This window comes from Lissotriton vulgaris, chromosome 12 (genome assembly GCF_964263255.1).
Source record: "Lissotriton vulgaris chromosome 12, aLisVul1.2, whole genome shotgun sequence".
NCBI lineage: Eukaryota > Metazoa > Chordata > Amphibia > Caudata > Salamandridae > Lissotriton > Lissotriton vulgaris.
The window spans coordinates 259,455,260-259,477,633 of NC_141700.1; the positions used below are offsets into that span (position 1 = coordinate 259,455,260).

At 46.0% G+C, this 22,374-nt stretch overlaps 1 protein-coding gene across 8 annotated transcripts in view; it reads left to right on the plus strand.

Moving 5' to 3' along the window:
• Positions 1-22,374, plus strand: part of NDRG4 (NDRG family member 4) — an 888,963-nt gene that overhangs the window by 728,334 nt on the left and 138,255 nt on the right. For all 8 annotated transcript variants that reach the window (XM_086947800.1, XM_086947798.1, XM_086947797.1 and 5 more), the window contains 4 exons: positions 8,678-8,798; positions 17,145-17,207; positions 18,920-18,980; positions 20,954-21,040. In XM_086947800.1, coding sequence (XP_086803926.1) covers positions 8,678-8,798; positions 17,145-17,207; positions 18,920-18,980; positions 20,954-21,040 — 332 coding nt within the window. The remainder of the gene's footprint in view (positions 1-8,677; positions 8,799-17,144; positions 17,208-18,919; positions 18,981-20,953; positions 21,041-22,374) is intronic.

Genomic DNA, 22,374 nt, shown 5'->3' on the forward strand with positions numbered 1-22,374 from the left:
CCGGCGGATATTAAGAGCCGTATTCCTCCCTGGCATAAAGCAAGACTGGTCCGGGTGCACAAGGGAGGATATCACTGTTCCCAGCCGCGTGGCGAGCACCTTCGCCAATACTTTCGCCTCTACATTGATCAATGAGATCGGTCTGTAGGAACGACAATCATCCACCGGGTTACCAGCCTTGTGAATCACCACAATGCTTGCCAGCCGCTGATCTGGCGGTAGGGTTCCCTTCTCCCAGCTTTCCTGTTACATTCTTCGCAAGTGCTGGACCACCTGGGAAGCCACTGCCTTAAGAAACTCCACCCGGGTACCATTCGGCCCCATCGCCTTTCCAGATTTAATTTGGCCAATGGCCTTATGAATCTCCTCATGGGAGAGGTCCACATCAAGTAGCTCTCTATCTATGTCCGAAAGAGTCGGCACATCGCATTCTGCCAGCAATTGACGTGAGTCCTCCGCGGTATATGAGGCAGAGGGCGAGTACACTGTTTTGAAATAATTAGCAAATGCATCTGCTATTTCGCCTGGGCGAGAAAGAACTTCCCCACTCGGCATCGTCAGTCGGGGCACCCACCTCACACCTTGCTTCTTCCTTTCCAACCATGCCAGCGTCTTCCCTGCCCTATCTCCAAGCTCATACAGCCGGTGATGGGTAGCCGCCTGTTTAGCCAACATATCCTCCCGAGCCTTTAGTTTGTATTCCTCCTTCTTGAGCGTCAGGCTATGCAGCGCCCCATCCGAAGGATGAAGCGCATACTCCGCCTCAAGCTTTCTAAGTGCTTCCTCCAGCTGGTCCAGAATCTCACGGCGTTTCGTAACATATTTCACTTTCAACAATAGGGCATATCCCTTCAGAACCACCTTATAAGCCTCCCAAATCGTCTGTGCCGACGCTACCAAGCCCACATTTTCCTCCATAAAGTATCCAGTCTGCACCCCGAGCTCCTCCCTGATATCCGGGATTTTAAGCAACCATGGGTTAATAACTATAGTGTGGCTCTGCTGCTTTTCCCCAAGAGTAAAGTCTATCCCTACTGGGGAATGATCCGATAGGCTTCGAGGATATGTCCTAGGATTTTGTAATTTGTATGTCATTCACAAATGTTTCTCTCACAATTCAATGTACAACTAATTTATGACTTTGTAGCATAACTGTTGCTAGTAACTTACTGTATAATGATTAGGTTTACTGAGACTGCAAGGTGTTGTTGTTATAAGTGTAAAATTATGTGAATGTAAAGCAATCTGATACCCTATTAGGGTCAAGTTTGCCCTATATAAAACACCAAATAAATAAATAGTGATGTCACTTGGAAGTTCATACTCTGCAGCTAGCTAGCTGGTAAATCTATCCACAATGAAGTCAGTGGCATTGACTCCCCCACTAGAGACAGGTACTGTCTAGATTGGACTATGGTAATGCCATTCTTTCGGAACTCCGAAAGTCCACTTAGCCCCAATCAAATCAGTCCTTAACCTCGCGGCCAGGCTTATTACTGACTATAAACGGTTTGACCACATCTCCCCCGCCCTTAAAGGTTTCAAATGGCTTCCCATCGAAGGCAGATCCACTTACACGACCGCTTACATTGCGCATAAAGCCCTTCATCAACATACCCCACTGTATCTCTCAGATAAACTCCACAAAGCGGGCTGCTCTAGAGCAATGAAGAGCACCAACGCTCTCATGCTAGCCCCCCCTTGTTAAACAAGAAACCTACACAATCACTTTCTTTCTCTGGTAAAGCGCCTACTATCTGGAGTTCTCTCCCTAAAGATCTACGTTGCAACCCCTCCTACTCAGCATCAAGAAAGACCTCAAGCTGCACCTTCTCAACAAATACTGGGGTCCTTAATCCTTGCCTCCTTACTCTGTTTCACAACTTGCTCCTGACTGTATTAGGTTCCCGGTACTTTTTTCATGACCTTCCCTCCCCTCTTCCCATTCTTACATTTACTCCCACCCTCCCCCTTCTTGTTTTCTCGTAATTATCGTTCTACTCCAGCATGTAATCCCCTATCCATTCTCCTGCTTCAGATCCCCTCTTCTTCCATACACCCCCACCCCCTCCCCTGACCATCCTCTCTAGCGTCACTAGTTAATACTTGCTATGGCCTATAGGTAATCTGTATTTATATTCACATGTTATAACTGTACTGTCAGTCAGTCAGTCAAGGTAACTTTATTCGGTTAATTAAAACCATAAAAGCAATGCAAAATTCATAATACAATACAATAAAATACAATTAAACAAGTATAGACATGATCGCAAATCCTATGTGCATCTGTTAAAAGATTGCTAAAAATACAAGAAAATTAAAAATAAAAACAGATTAAGAAAGATAGATATAGGGAGTACACTTTCCAATAGTTTTTTTGAGCATTCCCCCGAACATATTTTTACAGAAAGTGTCAGGTTTGGTGGTTGTTTATAGCAGAAGATTTTGTTTTGTTAAGTCTGACGGCTGCAACCAAAAAACAAGCTACACCATATGTAACCTGCACCGAGTTCAACATCTGTAAGTATAGGAGGGCCGGCCGTACCTGTCCAAAGTTTAAGTCTTTCAAAATTGGGAAAAGAAATTTTTTACGGGCCACCAGGTAATGTTCACAAAGCATGACTAGATGTAGAGTATCCTGTGTGGAAAAGCAGTCACAGGTGCAGGGTGGGGTGTTTTCTGGAGTGCCCCACTTTGTGTGTGAGCCTAGCACGAGATGTATCAGGTTGAACCTGAACCTTATTAGTAAAAAACAATGGTATGGTTTAGATACATATTTTAGATAAGGTTCCATAGCCATGGACGACGAAAGTTGGTATAATGACCTTACCATTGGCTTGCAGAGCTCAGCCGCTTCCCTCTCTGTCTCCAACAGGTTTCGAAAATGTTGTTTCACCCACCTTCCATCCTCTTTCCTGAGGCTCTGCGGTAAAGAGTACATGTCCGGGCGCCCTAGCCTGGCACATGTCGCTCTAACATATGCCAGCCAGGGTATGCTATCTGCTTTATCCAGAGCCATACAGTCTTTGAGGATGCAGTGATTCAATGTGATCTCCTCATTTGTCCAAGTTTTAATCCAACATAAAAGTGGGGACATTTTTAGGAGATCAGAGATATATCCCAAACCTATTTCATTGTGGATGGAGTGAGTGGGAGATGATTTCGGAAGTGATAACAAGGCTCTAATAAAGTTGTTTTCTACAATTTGAATGCCTGGAGCTGAAACATAGCCCCAAAGGTCTGCCCCGTAAGATGCAATTGCCACGCATTTGGATCTATAGATGCGAGTCATGGCCTCCATGGGTCTCGAACCAAGTCTTTTAGAGAAATGCATGAGAGCTGCGGTAGATCTACTAACTCCATTCTCCTTTAATTTCAGTTGGGCACCCCAAGTGCCTTTTTCGTCAAAAATGACGCCCAAATAACAAAAGAAAGGTACCCTCGAGATTGTAGAGTTATTACAACTAAAAGACCTGAGCTTCATGCTTTTCTTCCGTGAGCCTGTGACCATGACGTGGGATTTAGCTGTGTTTATCTTTAGGTCCAGGGCTTCCATAAAACCACCAAAGTGATCCAATAGTCTTTGCAGGCCCGTACCTGTGCGAGCTATAAGGACAGCGTCGTCCGCGTATAGAAGGACCGGAATAGGAGACCCTCCCATACGCGGTATGTCCAAAGTAGCTGAGTTCAAGGATTTCCCCAGGGAGTTAATATACAGTGTAAAAAGGAGAGGGGCCAGGATGCAGCCTTGTCTGACCCCTCTCCCTGACCCAAACTTCGGAGTACATCTTCCTTCCCTTGTTACCCTAACAGAGGCGAACAAGTTTTGATGGAGATCGTGCAAAAAATTAAACAAAGTGATGTCCAAACCCATGTCTCGTAAAATAATCCACAATTTTGAACGATTAACCAAGTCGAAAGCAGAAGATAAATCCATAAAACCCAAATAAAGTAGCCCCCTCTTCACCACAGTGTATTTGCTGATAATAAGGTGAAGGTTTAAACATTGATCCATGGTCCCCCTATGTGCTCTAAAACCATACTGCAAATCAGAGAGGATCCCGCTCTCCTCAAGCCAATCCCCCAGTCTTTGCAAAATGACTCTGCCCAGGATTTTAACGGCAGAGTCCAACAAGGAGATTGGCCTTTAGCAGGCAGGGTCCCCCCTGTTCCCCTTCTTGAAAATGGGAACAATGATGGAGGTGGACCAGGAAGAAGGGAAACCAGCTATGGGTATCGCGTTAAAGACATTAGTTAATATTTTTGCCCAAAATTGTGGATACTGGATGTAGAGATCTGCAGGGACCCCATCCGGTCCAGGGGCTTTGTGTTTGCTTGTGTTTCTAATCGCCAATTCTACCTCGATGATGTTAAATTCCATAGCCAAATTGGACGGACCGTGAGCACTGGCTGGAGAAGTTGATGCCGTGGCTTCATAAATCTGTTTGAAATAGGAAAGCCATTTGTCATCTTCAATCACACAGTCCATATCATTTTTACCATCCTCAGAGAAAAAAGGCTGATTCACAATGGCCCAAAACTTTTTGCTGTCTCTCAGTACATCAATGGCTAGTAAGCTGTCCCAAGCTTCCTCCTTAATTTGGGTCTTACGTTTAGAAACTGCAATTTTATATTCTTTTCTTAGGTTAGCCACTAATAACCTGTCTCTGGGTTTATGTTTTATTGCTTTCATCAGGGCACTATGTTTTGACGAGCAATCCTTATTGAACCATTTGTAGGTTTTCTTACAACCGCGCGCGGTAGGCCTTGCCTCCAGATTCTTTGAGATCCTTGCACATATCTCCACGTAGGCGGCCACTACATCTGAGCCCAAGGCAGTTGGATCTAAACAGACTGCCATGTTGGCCTCCGTCTCTTGTGCTAATGTTTGGAAGAATTGATCAGGAACGATCCTCTCCCATTTCAGACGCCTTCCCTGGTCCTTGGACGTCAAATCTCTTGAAGAATGCAAATTGATGATATATCAGATATTTTAGTGTTGGGCCTTAATCCACAAATGCCATCCCAAACAATGTCCACTCAGTCAGTCAGTCAGTCAAGGTAACTTAATTTGGTTAATTAAAACCATAAAAGCAATGCAAAATTCATAATACAATACAATAAAATACAATTAAACATGTATAGACATATGATATGGTTAAGTGGGGGGAAAGTTGGTCGGCGAAGTTGGACATAGAGCAGGAGTGTTTTAATATCTCAGTAGAACTAGGAAAGAATATCTTGTGCTCTGCGTCTCTGCAGGCTCAGCACTATAAAACCATTTATCGGTTATACTACACTCCAGCGAAACTTGCACAATGGGGGGCGACTACTGGTATAAACTGCCCTAGATGCAGAAGTCTAGAGGCAGATGTTATCCATATTTTTGCAACATGCCCATGTTTATTGACAATAGTGAAAGAGATAGAAACATTTATTCAAAGAGCATTGAAATTATCTATTAATTTAACACCTGCAATTATTTTATTGGGGGTAGACTCGGGCAATGAATATGAAGAGGGTAACTACTTCATTTTTGTCGCCATGGCAGTCTTCAGATTATGTATTGCCTCAGCCTGGTTAGAACAATCTGCACCAGCATTCCAGCAATGGTTAGCCAAGCTTCTAAGTATATATAATCTAGAGAAAGCAATATATTCAAGAAGAGGAAAGAATGCAAGGAAATTAGGATTGAAAATATGGGAGCCAATAATGAAATGGAAGGAAGAAGTGTAAAGTGTATATAAAGTGTATATAGTATGTAAATAATGCATAAAAGGGCATAAGGATCAGCGGGGTATAAGAGAGGGGCAATGGTATCAATAAGAAATAAAGTGATGTATAATTTGTTTATATTTAAATATGTAAGTTTAATGGATTTCTTGTCTTTGTGTTAAGTATGGTTTGTGTAAATATTAAGGTAGGAGGGAGGAGCTTTAGGTGTAATATAAGTTATAATGTGTCATATGATGTGTATACTTTAAGATTATGTATTTGTTTTTTACATTTCCATGGTGGAAGCATTATTTACTTTAGTAAATTGTTCCTCACCCCCTCTCGGTTCCAGAGGGGGAAAACTCTGTAAAAACCTGTTAATAAAAAGATTAAAAAAAAAAAATAAACAAGTATAGACATGATCGCAAATCCTATGTGCATCCGTTAACTGTACTGTTTATATTGCTCTATTTGTTTTGCATGTTACTTTTTTGTACAAATGTTATATTTCAATTGTTTCATCGCACAATCACTTGTAAAGCGCTCTGATACCCTTGGGTCTAGCCAGCGCTATATAAAACCTTTTAAATAAATAAATAAAATAAATAAATAAAATAAATCTTTCCATTCACTATGGCCCAGATAATCCCACCTAAGCACTGCTACCTCCAGCACGGCCTGGCATGACTATCTTGAGTAGAGCCCCAGAATTAAGACACATACACTGTGATTGTTACCAAAAGTGTCACCGAAATGGCAGACTTTTATTAGGAGAATGGCGAACATATTAGTGCCCTCCCAATGCAACTTGAGAACTCAATGTTTCCAAACATTGTGGATGAATAGATGTTGTGGTCAGTTCTTTGGTCTGTGGCCAATTGTGTAGACATTTCAGGTCGGTGCTGGATGGCGTTGCATAGTTCTTTGTTTTTGTTGGATATTGTTTATAATTTCCTCATTTACGTTCGGAGTCATGGCTGGGTTCTTTGCTTGGATTATATTTTGTTGCTAAACTCTTTGATCATATTGTTTGGTACAGCTGACAGGTGGTTCTGTGCACCCCAGTGCTAGCTAATTCCTGTGCTATTTTAGTTTTTGTTTTCAACGTCTTGCTTTGTACCAGTCTGTTTTAAGGTAAATAATCCTCAGTCTGTTCCTGCCTAACGTCACTCTTTCTGCAATTGACCAACATGGTGCAGTTGTCAGTGAATGTTGTTTTGCTGCTAGGCACTGGCTCTGCCTTGTCGCCTTTCCTCCATCAGTAATGGTGGCACGATTTTTGTGGTCATATTAGTCATACATTGTATTATTTTGTGTTGAATTACTTCTCCATTTTAATGGTCACTTTTTTATACTGCTGTTTTCTTGGTTCATTATTTCTAGCTGCTTGCGGCATTGACTTTGCTAGGCAACTTTATATTCATCTCATCCTTTGAGGGCAGTACTTGCCCTTGTTTCCTTTTGTGGTGCTGCTAGGGTAGGTGATGTTTTATTTTGTGGCTGCTGCAGGCAATTGGTTTGCTGCAAGGCCATATTCGCCTAATGTAGCACATTTTCTGTTCTGGGCCACTGCGGCCTGGCTTGTCTCTTCTAAACTGCTGCAGCGTAAAAGTTTCTCTTCTTGTAGATCTCTGCAGGGCCAAACTCACCTATTCTGTCAACACCATAGAAATTGAATTTCCATAAACTAAAAGTTACTCACCTTGGTTGGTCATGTACTGGTCGCCCTTTCCTCCAAATGAACCCACCCAGAATCCCCTCTCTTTAGAAGGGAAAGAAAAGCCCTAAGGCATGGGAGCTGGTCGACAGTCAAAAGGAGCAGACCCTCAAGTGCCCATGCAATGTGCTCCCACAATTTAAACTCTTGGTATGCACATCCAGTGCTTCACTCGGGATATGTCGTGAGCCAGGATAAAACGCAAATAGAGGATTTGGAGCGAAAGAGTTCTTATGGCAAAATAAACAAAATAAATATGGAAAACAAATTAACTTTTTTGCTTGTTGATATCCTAACACAAAGTGTCAGTGATTGTTGTTCAAACCAGTTTTCATTTGATTGTAAAACTACTTAATGTGTATTTCACATGCTTGTGCCTTTATGTAAAATTTCTGTCACACACTTATACATTCAAAGATGGTTAAGCAGTTGCATGTTACATTTGCCTAGGCTCTAGTGCTGTTAAAGGGTGACTTTTATCCATTATCAAGAAGCTATTTCCCTAGATGTGCCGGCGTATCTTAGTCCACACTTTTATAGGTATGGTTGTTTCTTCAGTTTTGGCTGGTGTGTCCATGTTTGGTAGGGTTCTCACGATCAACTAACTATATTGAAATCTTCTGACTTGGAAAACCAAATGTCAGCAAGTTTAGCGGAACACAACACAAGTAAAAAAGGCATTTCTGGCATACTGCCACATGTATAACATAAACCACCAAAGAGGGAAGCACCCTAAATGTCACCTTGCCAGACTTTCCGAACACTCACGTCTTGCTTCTGGCGGCCCTCAGGATATGCTTCTTCACGGGGAAGGTCCTTCTAGGACTGCTTTCACAAGGCAACGTTCTTCACTCTACCTCTAGGAAGCCTAAGCATTTGCGAGGGCCTTGAGACAGCCACCGAAGTGTTTCATTAGTTAGCAAGCAATTAAAAATGAAATCCATCTCTTATTTAAAGTAATCCTGCTGTAAGCAAAACACTGAAACTGAATGTAGTCTTTCATGTAACGATCAAGCATACACCACCACCCACCACTCAGCATGTCTTACTAGTCATGCTTCAGCACGTCCCTAACCATGCTAACACCTTATTAGTTTACTTACACGTAATGGTTGACAGCGATTCTAAGCGCTAACTTAGATCCCCCTTTGACTTGCTCCTGGATTCAAATGGATTGACTAAGATTGCCTGTCTCTGAAAGGTTTGTGTTACCTGTGCATTTCAACTGTGACCTCATCCTTTCAGATAAGTTGTGTTTCAACACCTTCTTCAACTTAGAAGACATGCAAGAGATCAGCAAGCACTTTGTGGTCTGCCATGTGGATGCGCCTGGACAGCAAGCTGGAGCATCCCAGTTTCCGCAGGGGTAGGTACTACAACAATCCATCTTGTGTGTAATGACATTCCAGTGGCTGGTGTGAGGCTGGTGGATGCAAGAACAAGTGTGGAAGTGAGTAAACCCCTCTAGCAAGCTGTGATTACCCGTGTTCCTGGAGAGGGAGTCATATTGACAAGGTGCATGCTTGGCAGTGCAGTGGGAGTGCCACCAGAAACCCTAAAAAAGAACCCTTTTCATCATGAATAGTAAAAGAACGTTAATAAATATTTAACAAATAGATCTAATTTCCAACATTAGATTTTTGGGGGGAATGTGTGTTTGGGGATTTGCTAAAGAATTATTAATGTATGCCATCTACTGTGAATCCATAGAACCACTGAAACTGTTTCACAGGATACTCACTAGAACGTATGGGGCGAAGGTCTGTGCCATATAGAGGGGAACGTAGCTAGGGACTGGCTGGAGACAAAGGGTTGACCAAAGGGGTGCATTGTGTACCCATACTAGTGTCACACTTGTTTAGGTGCATCAGAAACCTTTCATGGCAGCATAAATTGAAGCTACAGCTCTTTGGAAATGTTTATATTAATGTTTATTCATTTCTTACATCTCCATGTTAAAGTATGTTGTTGCTAATTGTTTGGTTAACTCAGAATGAGAGGTATTTACTGGATGGTGTAAATATCTCCACTGTATGGTATCAGTTTTGCCAGGTTCAGTATTTTACTGCACCTGATAAATACTGATCCGACAGCTTACCAGCCCTTACCGGATTCAATGCCTATGTGACTGTAGCGTTGTTTAAGGGAAATGTTCCTTGAGCAGCGGGTGCGAAATTGGTTTTAAGAGCGAAATTAAATGTTGCCAGATCAACACTTTTAACAATGAACAAATTGAGGAGTGATTTGGCAAGTGAGGTCGTTGAGGGGACATGAAGAGAAAATGACAATGGCAGATGCTAGTCTGTTTCCTGTTGAGAGTGACGCATTGCCAGTGTGTTGTTACGTAGTATCTGAAAGAGACACGTTAGTGATAGATTCCTTACCTTAGAATATCCCAAGGCGTCAGACTGGATCCGGAAAGTTTTTCTTCACCGGTACCCCTGCGCGTCGGTAGGTGGTGTCGTGCGGCTCCGTGTCCATCGCTGGCGTCGTAAGCGCCGAGATGACTACTTAGGCACCACACATGCGCGCTGATGTCAGTTCTTTCTTTTTCTGCGCCAGCAAGCGCAGATCCGGTTAGAGCACGTACCCTAGTCACTTTTTAACTAAGTTTTTTGAGACTTTTTGTCTCTACTTCTTTTGGGTCTTGACTCCTGGTGCCGGGTAGGGATGCCTGGGTTTAAATCCTGCGGGACCTGTCGCCCTATGATGTCGGTGGTTGACCCCCAAGGTGTTTGTCTCTACTGTCTGGACAGTGACCATGACTCCCGGTCATGTTCCGACTGTCTGGCCATGGCACCGAAGGCTTTGCGGGAGCGGTCCCGAAAGCTGCTGGAGGCCCGGCACTTGTCTCTGCGCCGTTCGAGGTCCAGGGGGACGCTCAAGGGACCGACAGCGGAGCCATCGTCATCGCTCCTCAGGTTCAAAGTCTTCACCCTCGCTCTCCGACGTCTCCCCGTCGGTCTCCGAACGCGGATGAGGGGGCCAGGGGTCCTTCACCTGTGGCTCCGTAGAAGCCTGGGAGTCCCGCAGCCTAACCGCCCTATCCGGGTCTGTCGGCGACTCCGGCCCAGGTGCAAGAGTTTCATGCCACCATGAACTTCCTTTTCAGGCCCAGGGCTCCTGCCGGCACGCCTTCGGGCCCCGCGGTCCCTATTGAGGGCCCTTGCTTGCCACCGGCTCCGCTGTCCCCATCGGCTCGTGCCCTGGTGCCGCAAGGTCCTCCGCCGGCAGTTCTGGCCCCGGCGCCACAGGGTCCTCCGCCGGCGGCTCCAGGCACGGCACCCCCTGCGACTCCGTTCCCGGCTCCGCAATGAGTTTCGTTCGTCCCACCTCGGCCCTTGACCGAGTTTCTGGCCAATTTTGCTCTGGCTTGGGATCCTAATTGTGACATGGAGCTGGATAGGCACCAAACGGTGCCGTTCACAGTGCCATTGGAGCATTTGTTTTCCCCTGTGCCTCCCCCCCCCTGCTGCCGCCTGTGCCTCGGGCCATGGAGGAGGGGAATGACTGGGAGGGGTCAGAGGACCCTCTTGCACGGCAGTGCGAGTCTGAACATGAATTGGCGGAGGATTCGGATGATGCAGGTTGCCTTGACCTCTCCTCTGAACCTGGGTTTGTGTCTATTAAAGTGTTTCAGGCAGCGGCAAGTTCTATGAAACCTCTGCTTTCGTTCAATAAGGCCTTGACGGATGTTTTGATGGACACCTGGTCTAGACCAGCCACAGGGGTTCCTGTGGATAAAAACTTGGCCAGGCGTCATCGCCTGGCACCGGGTGACCCTGCCTTTTTAACAAATCATCTGACCCCGGAGAGCCTGGTCATTCAGGCCTCCACTTCCCAAAGTGCATTCCCTACCGCTCCGCTGGATAAGGAATCGAAAAAGCTGGAGCAGTTTGGAAAAAAGTTGTTCCCCTCTGCTAGCCTGGGGCTGCGGTCAGTCAACACTGCATGACTCTTGGGCCGCTACTCTCACGCTGTGTGGGACACGGTGGCGCAAGCTCTGCCCCAGTGCCTGGAGAAGGTTCGGGCTGTACTTTCTCACGCAGTTGCGGAGGGGAAGGATGGCGCAAAGTTCGCCATTCGGTCTGGGCTGGACACCGCAGACTCTTTGGGGAAAGCCATCTCCACAACAGTGGCCTTGCGTCGCCATGCTTGGCTGTGGCTCACAGGGTTTTGGTGGATGTCCAGAGTTCCCTCATGGACATGCGTTTTGATGGTACTCGCCTGTTTGGCGATAAGGCAGATAGTGCGCTGGAGCGTTTCAAGGACTCTCGGGCTACGGCCAAGTCCTTGGGTCTCCCCACCACACACTCAGCCACGTCTACCTTTTGTCCTTTCATGGCCACGGAAGGGGTGCCCCTGCATGTTCGTTCAGCCAGAAGCCTGCACAGAACCAACCTCAGAGCTGGCGTGGTGGCCGCCGGGACGGCACAGGGGGCCAGTGTGCGGGTCAGTCCACTTCCGCTACCACAGCATCCGCCTCAAAGCCTTCCTAGTCCAAGCTTTGGGGTGTACCCCACGCCGGTGGGCGGCAGGATTCAACATCACCTCCCGCACTGGCACTCTGTCTCTTGGGACAGGTGGGTGCTGCAAATCGTCCGAAGGGGCTACTCCCTCCCCTTCGAGTCTGCCCCTCAGTTCCACCACATGTCGGGGGATCACTTTGCACTTCTCCAACAGGAAGTCACGGCCTTCTTGGCCATGGGGGCCATTGAGCGTGTTCCTGGGCCAGAAGTAGGACGTGGTTGTTATTCCTACTACTTTCTGGTCCCCAAGAAGGAGAAAGTGGGCCTGCGCCCCATCTTGGACCTCAGGAATGTCAATCGCTTCCTCCGGAAGGAGAAGTTCAAGATGTTGACTCTGGCTCAGGTCTTGGCTGCCCTAGACTCTGGAGACTGAATGGTAGCGTTGGACTTTCAGGACGCATATTTTCACATCCCCGTCCTGACGGCCCACCGGCGTTACCTGCGGTTCGCGGTAGGCCAGGAGCATTTTCAGTTTGCCGTGCTCCCCTTCGGCCTTACCAGCGCCCCTCGGGTGTTCACGAAAGTGATGGCAGTGGTCGCAGCCCATCTGCGCAGGTCGGGGTTATCAGTCTTCCCCTACCTCGATGACTTGTTGTTGAAGGCGGGCTCGCCCCAGGCAGTCGTCACCCACCTTCAGACTATGGCCGACCTCCTGCACTTGCTGGGGTTCTCCATCAAAGTGCAGAAGTCGCACATGAGTCCCTCTCGGAAGCTCCCCTTTATCTGAGCGGTTCTGGATTAGATGCAGTTTCGGGTTAATCCTCCCGAGCAGCGAGTCCGGGATATTCAGGCTATGTTTCCGATCTTTCAACCTCTATACCGGCTCCTGGGCCTGATGGCCTCCTGCACCCTGCTGTTGACACATGCCACATGGCATATGCAGGCTTTGCAGTGGGACCTGAAGTTCCAGTGGGCGCAGCATCAGGGCAACCTGTCCAATCATGTCCAGATCTCGGAGGGCACTGCACGACAATTGCAGTGGTGGCTCACGAATCGCGATTGGGTCAGTGGCAGATCCCTCTCCCTTCTCCAACCGGAGCACACAGTGGTGACGGATGCGTCCCTCCTGGGATGGCGAGGCCACTTGGGAGAGGCGGAGATCAGAGGCCTCTGGTCTTCGGCGGAGTCCCTGCTCCATATCAACCTTTCGGAGCTTCGGGTGATCCGACTTGCACTGAAGGCCTTCCTTCCCTCTGTCCGGGGAAGTGTAGTGCAGGTGTTCACGGACAACACCACAGCCATGTGGTATTGCAACAATCAGGGCATTGTGGGTTTGTGGACCCTATCTCAGGAGGCTCTGCGCCTCTGGACATCGCTGGAACATCAAGGCATTACCTTGGTGGTTCAACACCTGGCAGGTTCCCTGAACACGAGGGCGGACAAACTCAGCCGCTGGTGCTTGATGGATCACGAATGGCACCTGAACTCGGACGTGGTGCAAGGTCTCTTTCTGCAGTGGGGAGACCCTTTGGTTAGATCTATTCTCCACCAAAGAGAACGAGCAATGGCATCAATTCTGCGCGTTGGCATTTCCAAGGCAGCACTCGGTAGGCGACGCTTTTCGTAGTGAGTGGAGTTGGGGTCTGTTGTACGCCTTTCCGCCTATACCAATTCTGTCCAGAGTGCTGAAGAAGATTTGGCGCGACCGGGCCCAAGTCATCCTTGTGGCTCTGGATTGGGCACAAAGATACTGGTATCCCGAGCTACAACATAGCGATCGATTCCCCCAATCTGACTGCCTCTTCGGGAGGATCTTCTGTCGCAGCAGCAGGAGACGGTCCTCCACCCGAACCTGTCCAGCCTCCACCTCCATGTGTCAAGATTGAGTGGCAACAGTTGACAGCTTTCGATCTTCCTCCCAAAGTCTGTGATGTCATTCTGGCAGCCAGGCGTCTCTCCACTAAGACGGTATACGCCTGCAGGTGGAACAAATTTGTGGCATGGTGCACAGCAAAGGCTGTGGATCCCCTTTCTGAGGTCCTTCTGTGCCTACTATCCTTGGCCCAGCAGGGTTCTGCTCTGGGCACTATCAAAGATTATCTTTCAGCCATCTCCGCCTTTCTAAGGCTTCCAGATCAGCCTTCTCTCTTTAAGTCTCTGATTGTTAGCCGTAGCACGTAGTCTCGGTTCTTAGCCTTCCGATTATCGGAAGGCTAAGAACCGAGACTACCTGAACGAGAAATAAAAGAAACAACGCTTCACTCTACCTCGTGTATGAGTACTCATTACAGAGGTTTAAGGAACATCTATACTGTCTGAGTCGATGGACCGGCAGTGTAGCTCAGAAAAAGACCAGGACTCCGAGTGGAGCAAGGTCTACAAGAGGCTGTCCTACATATATACAGTCCTGATGAAGACCCGCCCCTGATGCATTAAATCACCGCATCGCTCCCCAGGGTCGAAACGTTGACGCAATCCCTTCTTACACGAACCAACTATTCAAAATCTGTTAGGAACCACGATTGAATTGATGTACCTATCAGATGATTGTATATATAGTTGTCGTTGCCAATAAGTATATGAATTAACAATTTTACTTGTTGTTTTAATCGTGTATTATTGTTTGCACAAAATTTATGTGTCATATATGTTTTAAATATGTTTTAGGGACAGCAACTGAAGTAATTTGTGTTTCAAAATATGAGAGTTTATGAGTAAAAATTTACTTTCATTTTTTACTTTGTGGTCAGTGTGTTTGATTGTGCTGATATAAGTATCACTATCTTTGTATCCTGATTAGGGACAAAGTCTAAAAGAAATTGTATTGAAATACTAAATCATTGGGTATTTTGGTCCGACGGAACCATCATTATTTAATATGTTACCCGCCCAGGTTCTGAGGGTTACAGGGTCACCCCATTACACGTAATAGTCTTGTTCTATCTGAAGCGCACACAACAGTTCTGGGTGGATGACTAGCTCTTTGTTGGCTACGTGGGCGCCAAAAAAGGTTGGGCCGTGCACAAACTAACCATCTCTCCGTGGGTCGTTCTGTGCATCAAAGCGTATTACTCGTTGGCTAAAAAGGAGCCTCCTGTGGGGTTGCGTGCCCTTTCTACCAGGGCGACGGCAGCCACTACTGCCTTGGGACGCGGCGTTCCCTTGCAGGTTATTTGTCAGGCAGCTACGTGGGCTTCGCTGCAAACGTTTACCAAGCATTACTGCCTTGACAGTCAAGTCCGGAGAAACAGCTTCTTTGGCCGTTCTGTTCTCTGTAGCTTTCTGGTGTAATCTTATTCGCAGACCCACCACCGGGGTTGGTACTGCTGGGGTATCTATTCCAAGGTAAAGAATCTATCACTAACGTGTCTCTTTCAGATGTACAAGTCACTACTTGTGTAATGATATATCTGTAAGAGACATTAGTTAGTGATAGATCCCTTACCGCCCCAACCATCCTCCCCGTTCTGCGAACTGATTTCTAGGGTTAAGGACATCCCTTTCAGGGCCCTAGTTTCATGGCACCAGTGGTCAGTTTCTTGCATGGCTCTGCCTTCATGGCGCAAAAAGTTGTGTACAGAACTGACGTCAGCGCAAATGGGTGGCGCCTAAGTAGTCTCCATGATGACATCTTGGCGCTTATGACGCCAATGACGGACGCGGAGCCTTACAACGCCATCTACAGATGCGCAGGGGTCCTGCTGACAAAAAACTTTCTGGATCCAATGTAGGAGTTTGGCTTCCCTTGTGTCTCTTCCTCCTGTGTTAGTGCTCATTGTCCTAGATGGAATGCCTGTATGTACCATTTGAGTCCTCGTGTAGGTGTAGGCGTGTTTCTTGATGCAGAATGCCTGACCTTGCAGTACATATTAGTGACTTATAAACTATGCAGGTAAAGAAAACCAGCAAGTGGGACCAACCTTCTGGGTTGGGGCTGTTCCTGCTTTCTCAATATTCAGCTCCAGCTGCGGCTCCCTCTCTATTCTTCCTGTTGGCTTGTGACGGTTTGACCTAGGCAGGAAATCCACGAGAGCACCCCAGAGAGGCGTCATCAGTCCCATTTACGACAACACTAGGCTGACAGTCAGCAGAGGTATGGCCGGTTATAGAGATAATGGAACTGAACAGTTGGTACATGGGGAGGGTCTCTTGACTTGTTTGGACCATTGCTTGCACTAAAGGGTGTGCACCTTTAAGAAGTGCACTTGAAGTACCATCACAGGAAGTCAAAGTATCCCCCAAGCCCACTGATGGAGGCCACCCTCCAGGTCTCGCCCATTTCTCCTCACCAGTTGAAGTTCACCAATAGAAGGCCATAGTTTCGCCTTTCCCCTCACAGTAAAAGCTGCTCAGTACTCAACAAGGGACAGTAAATAAATGACTACAGTAATTATCAGGTAGATTCATCAAAGACCCGTTTTGCGAGTCTTTAATAGCGATTCATAAGGAATCGCTATTACAGACTCGCAAAACGGGATTCATGTAGGAATCACAAAATTAATTGCGATTCCTACACATTCCTTATTTGCGATTAGCAATTAGCTAATCGCAAATAAGATAGCGATTTCAAGGGTGCCAGGGGTGTCCAAAGGACACCCTGTAGCACCCCTGAAATGCAAATTTACACAGGTGTTGCGCACACACATGTCCAAAGGACATGTGTGTGTGTAACATGCAACAGAGAAAAATGCACTAAAGTGCTTTTTTCTATTTTTTCGCAATTTACCACAAAGTCAGACTTCGTGGTAAATAGCGACCAAATATTGCGAATTCGCTATTTCAAATTGGTTAATGAATTGCATTTAAGGAATCTCTAATAGAGATTCCTTAAATCCAATTCCTCGCAAATATGCGATTTCGCAAATAGCGATTTTTGCATTTGGGATGATGAATCCCAAATGCAAAAATTGCACTCGCAAAGGGCCAGATTCTCAGAATCTGGCCCTTTGCGAGCGCAATTTAGCTTGATGAATCTACCTGTATGTCTCCTCAAAAGGCAGCCTCCCATCTGAACTTGAAAACCCAGAGGCCAACAAATACAAAAAGCAGCATTCAAAAATAATTTTCATCTCACTCCATTGCAAGCATAGAAAAAATGAACAACTTACAGACCGGCTATTATATGTATATTTCGTTACATTAAGATTTCCTTTTCTGATACCTACAGTACACTGACTACTTTCCCCTGGTGTTTTCGCTATTTAAAATAAATCTAACCTCTGTATTTTCTCTCTTCCCACAAGGTACCAGTATCCCACCATGGAGCAGCTGGCCGCCATGTTGCCCAGCGTAATCCAGCACTTTGGGTGAGTAGCACGTAAGAAGGGAGTGGTAGGGGTGATCTTCCGTATGTAAAGTGACCACCTTCTTCCAGGTCATTACGGACTCTTTTTCGAGTCCTGGACGTGCGTGTGATAGAGTCGCACAATTGAAAGCAATAATTTGTAGACAGAAAGTTTCCTGACTTGGAGTAAGATGGTTACCTTGTTCGTATGTTCTAGATGATGACATCCTTTGCATTATGAAAATGTTCAAATACAAGTGAGACGGTCCGAGTCACTGTGAACATTAACTACCTGTGTCAGAGTCTGCCCAGCAGAGTGTCCTCCTGCTTCATACCACAGCTCTTTTTTGAGAGACACCACCGGCTTACACACATACATACATGCATGCATGTATTCATGTGGGACAAGGCTTTGCTTCCGAATATATGACGTTACAATGCATGCAATTACAACGCATGCTTTTACAACGCAGTCTTTACATCACAACTACCATTTCATCTAATGATTTTACAATGCATGGCAATACAACGCATTTTTAAAAACTACCATTACTGCGCATTCCATTACAACGCATACCATTAAAAGGCATAGCATTACATCGCATAATTCTTTTAGGGCAAAAGTAGGGTAAGTGTTGGCTATTGTAGGGGTACAAATTACTAAGTGTTGGCTAGTGTAGGGGTAAAAATTAATATTCCAATGTACCCCCAAGCCCTTACCCACCCTAATACTAAAAGAATCTCTATCACTTACCTTATAATGTGTTGTAATGGCATGCTTTGTAATGGTATGCGTTATAATGGCATGCATTTTAATGGCATGCGATGTAAAGGCAGCTGTGTTGTAACAGCTGCGTTGTAAAAGTAGGTAGTTGTAGTGTCTGTGTTGTAATGTATGTTTCCCTTTGCTCCCTAGATCAGTAGGGCAGGGCAGGGCAGGGCAAGCAGCATCTGAGGGAACAGGTCATCCTTTTATGCGCTGGTCCATTATTATCCTTTTACTCTTCCTTTATTAAAGGACGAGGCTCTCCTCCTCATGACACTTGAGGCAGTGCTGCGTGTATCTAACAAGTAGTGAAAAGGTGGTGCAGTCTAGTGGCTGAAATGTCAGATGTGTAGGCATGGCCTTGTACTGTGGAGGGTCAGCCTGCTCCATGTGTGCCAGTCAGCAGTCCACTCCCACCTACTCAAGCACATGTAGTACCATCATCCTTAGGCCTCTGGTGGGAGATGTAGATCAGTTTCCCTAAGTGCCTGGTGTGTACCTTGGGCTGTCTGCAGTGAGGAGGGGCTGACAGTCTCCTCATCGCTGCTTGGGGAATCTTTATTTGGGAGCATCAATAAACTGACGAAAAGGACCTAGAGATCTGCTGGTCTTCGGACAAGCGAGTTAGTATTAGATCTCATTTCTCTTATTATATTCTTTTAAACTCCGGAACTCCTTTTACTTTACAATGTGTGTAGTTATTTACTTGGAATGTGGAATGTTGTGGAGCTCTAACCAGAATATTTGCTGTTGATGGGTTCTGGATGAAGGGTGACAGTTGGAGATTGGATAGTGGGCAGAGCTGACCATTATTTTGTGGTGGGTTGCATAAAGATGCTTATCTTCCCTAGATGGGCCTTCTCTTCATAATAGTTAGAGATAAGGATTAGTTTTTGTTGTCTCCATCCTTCTGTCTGTTATTGACTGCACATTGACTAACTGCCCTAATACTTCTTAAACTCTTCCAGGTTCAAATATGTGATTGGCATTGGCGTCGGAGCCGGGGCATATGTCCTCGCCCAGTTTGCTGTAAGTAATCCTTCCTCCCTTCTGGGTGGGTTCCATGACGAGAGAATGTAGATCTCTCCCATTTGTCAATTGACTATCAGACCTTGGAGCGAGAGCGAAACACTGGAGCTATCCCTAGTCTTATTGAGAAACTGCCTAGGCATGCTCAGTCTCCCTCCTTGCCCTTTAAAGGAAACATCCAGTATTTCAGTCTGATTCGTGTCGCATTGGCTCCTCGCCTTTATCATGAGCAGTACCTGTTATTCTCTCCTGGTCTTCCCTACACTAATGCCATTCCCAGCTTCCCTGGTACCGGTCTCTGTACAGTATGCTGAATCTCACAGATTATTTTCCATTTAAATATACCTCCTTAAACACCCTCCTACGGCCTCTACCATATTTGTCACAGCCGCGGAACCTGCCTGATGCTGGTCCACACCATCTTCCAAAGTTTGCTAGTTAATTTGACTTGGTTTGCACCATACTGGGCTCACACTATGGCTATCACATTACTAGGCCCCCTTTTCTAACCTATGCTTTTTCAGTTCCCTTGATATGCAGTAAACAAGTCCTTCTCCCCTTCCCTGCACCTCCCAAATCCTTCTCCCTGATATGCACCAATCGAGAGCCTTCCCTACACTGCTTCCTTTTGTCTATCAGGGCCTGAGTCACATTGGTTTCTCACTCTTGAATCACACCTTGCAAGATCCTTTCTATTAGCTTTCGCTGTGAAGGCACCTTTGACCTTCACCGTGCTGGTCGTTCTTGCCTCACATTCTGTTACCTGGTTCCTCCTTCGTCACCCTGATTTCCCTGCGCTTCTCCCTCTATTGTAGACTACTTTGGTCACTCTCCCCTACACTAAGCGTTCTCGCCTGGCAAACACTCTATCTTTGTCCCGCCACTTTGACTTGCAACACAATGGTCACCTCCCTTTGTCTGCACCACACTGGTTCCCTCTTCACTACTATGGTCCCCTTCCTTTGGCCCACATCATCCCGGTTCTTCTCCGCTGGTCTGCAGCTCACTGGTCTCTTTTACTTGAGATGCACTCCTCAAATTCCTTTTTATCCAAGCTGATCCCTTTTGTTCACATCATGCTGATCCCTGTCCAGTGGCCTGCGTTAATCTGTGGTCATACTACCCTGTACCTCGCTCGTATGCCTCCAGCGGCTTCACAAGCATCTATCCTCACCTAGATGGAGTCTTACTGATCCATGTCCTCTACCGCACTTGGGGTCACATGAATGAAACAATTTTGCATTTGCAAACTGTGTGAATCGCAAAATTCGGACCATTATGAATGCAAAATAGCCTTTCATGATGTATGAAAGGCTTTGCAGTTGCAAATTTGGAAAACCCCCAATTTTTTACGATTACCTAAAATTACAAATGCAACTAGCAATTTGTAATTCTGTAAGCAGTTGTATGAAGCATTTTCCAAATGCAAACTGCAATTAGGAAAATGCAATTACCATCGACTTCAAGTCGATGAACTGTGCAAACTTTGAACATTTACAAAACTGCATTTTTCAATGTGCCACACAGCACACACATGCCCCTAGGACAAGTGTGCTCTTTACGTGTGCACATACATTTTTTGGGGGTACTTCAGGGGGGCCTTAGGCTCCCGGGCACCCTTGGCTTTGCATTCGCTAATTTGCGATTACCATTTAAGAAATCACAAATTAGCGAATGCAAAACCTTTCATACCTATGGGCCTTTTGTCCCATAGGAACGTATTGAATAATATTATCTAATAGCAATTCACTATTTGCCCAATCGCTATTAGGTATTATTAAGGTATCGCACACTCTTTGGCAGAATGCTATTTTGGATACATGTGACTCCTTTGGCGTACATCATTGAAATCCCTCTCCAAGGCCAGCATTGACCCACCCTCTCATCCAGGCGTGCCATGTGGTGAGTTTCTGAAGAGCTCTCATGCCACATCCGGTTTTAACTTTCCCTCTTCCTGATGTTCTTTCTTACAGCTGATCTTCCCAGACCTGGTGGAGGGACTCGTCCTGATCAACATTGATCCTAATGGCAAGGGCTGGATTGACTGGGCTGCCTCAAAAGTGAGTGACATTTGCCCTGAACTGTAAGAGCCGTGTAACCTATGCACTATGTCTACTGTCTAGGGGTTGAGCCTTTGCCATCTGTGTAGCTCAAATGAAGTCTCTGTTATGTTTATAAAGTGTCTACACAATTGTTTGCCCTGCTGTCTAATACCTGTACTCAAAAAAGCAGTAGGATTCCGAGTAAAAGGCTTATTAAATGATGTGTGTTTTCTGTCTGTTGGTGGTTAGTCTGACATGTATATTTTATTTAAAATGTTTTATAAAGCGCGCATATGACCCAAGAGTATCAGAGCGCTGTACATAGGGTTGAGTGAACAAAATGATAGGTATACAAAGGTACATCAAAGTAAAGAGCCACAATAGGAAGTTGCAACAGATATCACATTAAACGACTGTCATACCATTAATATTCTATTAGTCCACATTGATCTAGCATCTTCATGGTGGGTAGTTGCTGCTGCTCTGAACTATTCAGATCCAGGTACCCAGGAAATCAATGTTTCCGCTGGTTCTTCTGTAAATGACGATCTTCTGACCAAACTCGAGATTGCTGCCATTCTGACGTCCATGGAGCCCTGGGGTGGTGCTCTCCAAGAGTCTATGCAAGTAATCTATTCATTAGGATCTTTTCACCCCTTTTTAGGTCTCGCCTATTCCATTCCGCAAGGAATGGATAGGGGAGAATTATAGTAGGCAAAATAAGTTCTCAAACCATCGGCGGATTTCAAACAGTTCACGTGAACACAAGCACTCGCTTTTCCCCCTCCATCCCTCCCACTCGCTGGCTCCCCCGCCCCCACCAGGCTCTTGAAGCTTTTGACGCTCACTGAACTTCTCTCCCGCCCCCCACCCAACTTGTAATTTCATTCGGCCGCGCTGCGTTACTTTTACGTCCACATGGCTTCTCGTCTGTGCCCTCTCTTGTTTCATACTGCACTTCAACCCACAATTGTTGTTGCCGCTAAGCTGTCTAATTGAAAGTAGGTAATATTTCCCTAATTATCAGTAATTCGCAGGCATTCACGTGCATTCCTCACATCGCTGTTCTTGAGTGCGCGCTTTAACGCTCCTCCCCCTCCCCCAACACAGAGCGTGTATCACAGCCGTACCTTTTCACCTTGCAGCGCTTCCTTCCCACTCGCTCACTTCCCTTCTCTAACGCCCCCCCACCCGACTTGTAATTTCATTTGGACGTGCTGCGTTACTTTTAGTCCACATGGCTTCTTGTTTGTGCTCTCCCTTGTTTCATACTGCACTTCAACCCACAATTGTTGTTGCCGCTAAACTGTCTAATTGAAAGTAGGTAATATTTCCCTAATTATCAGTAATTT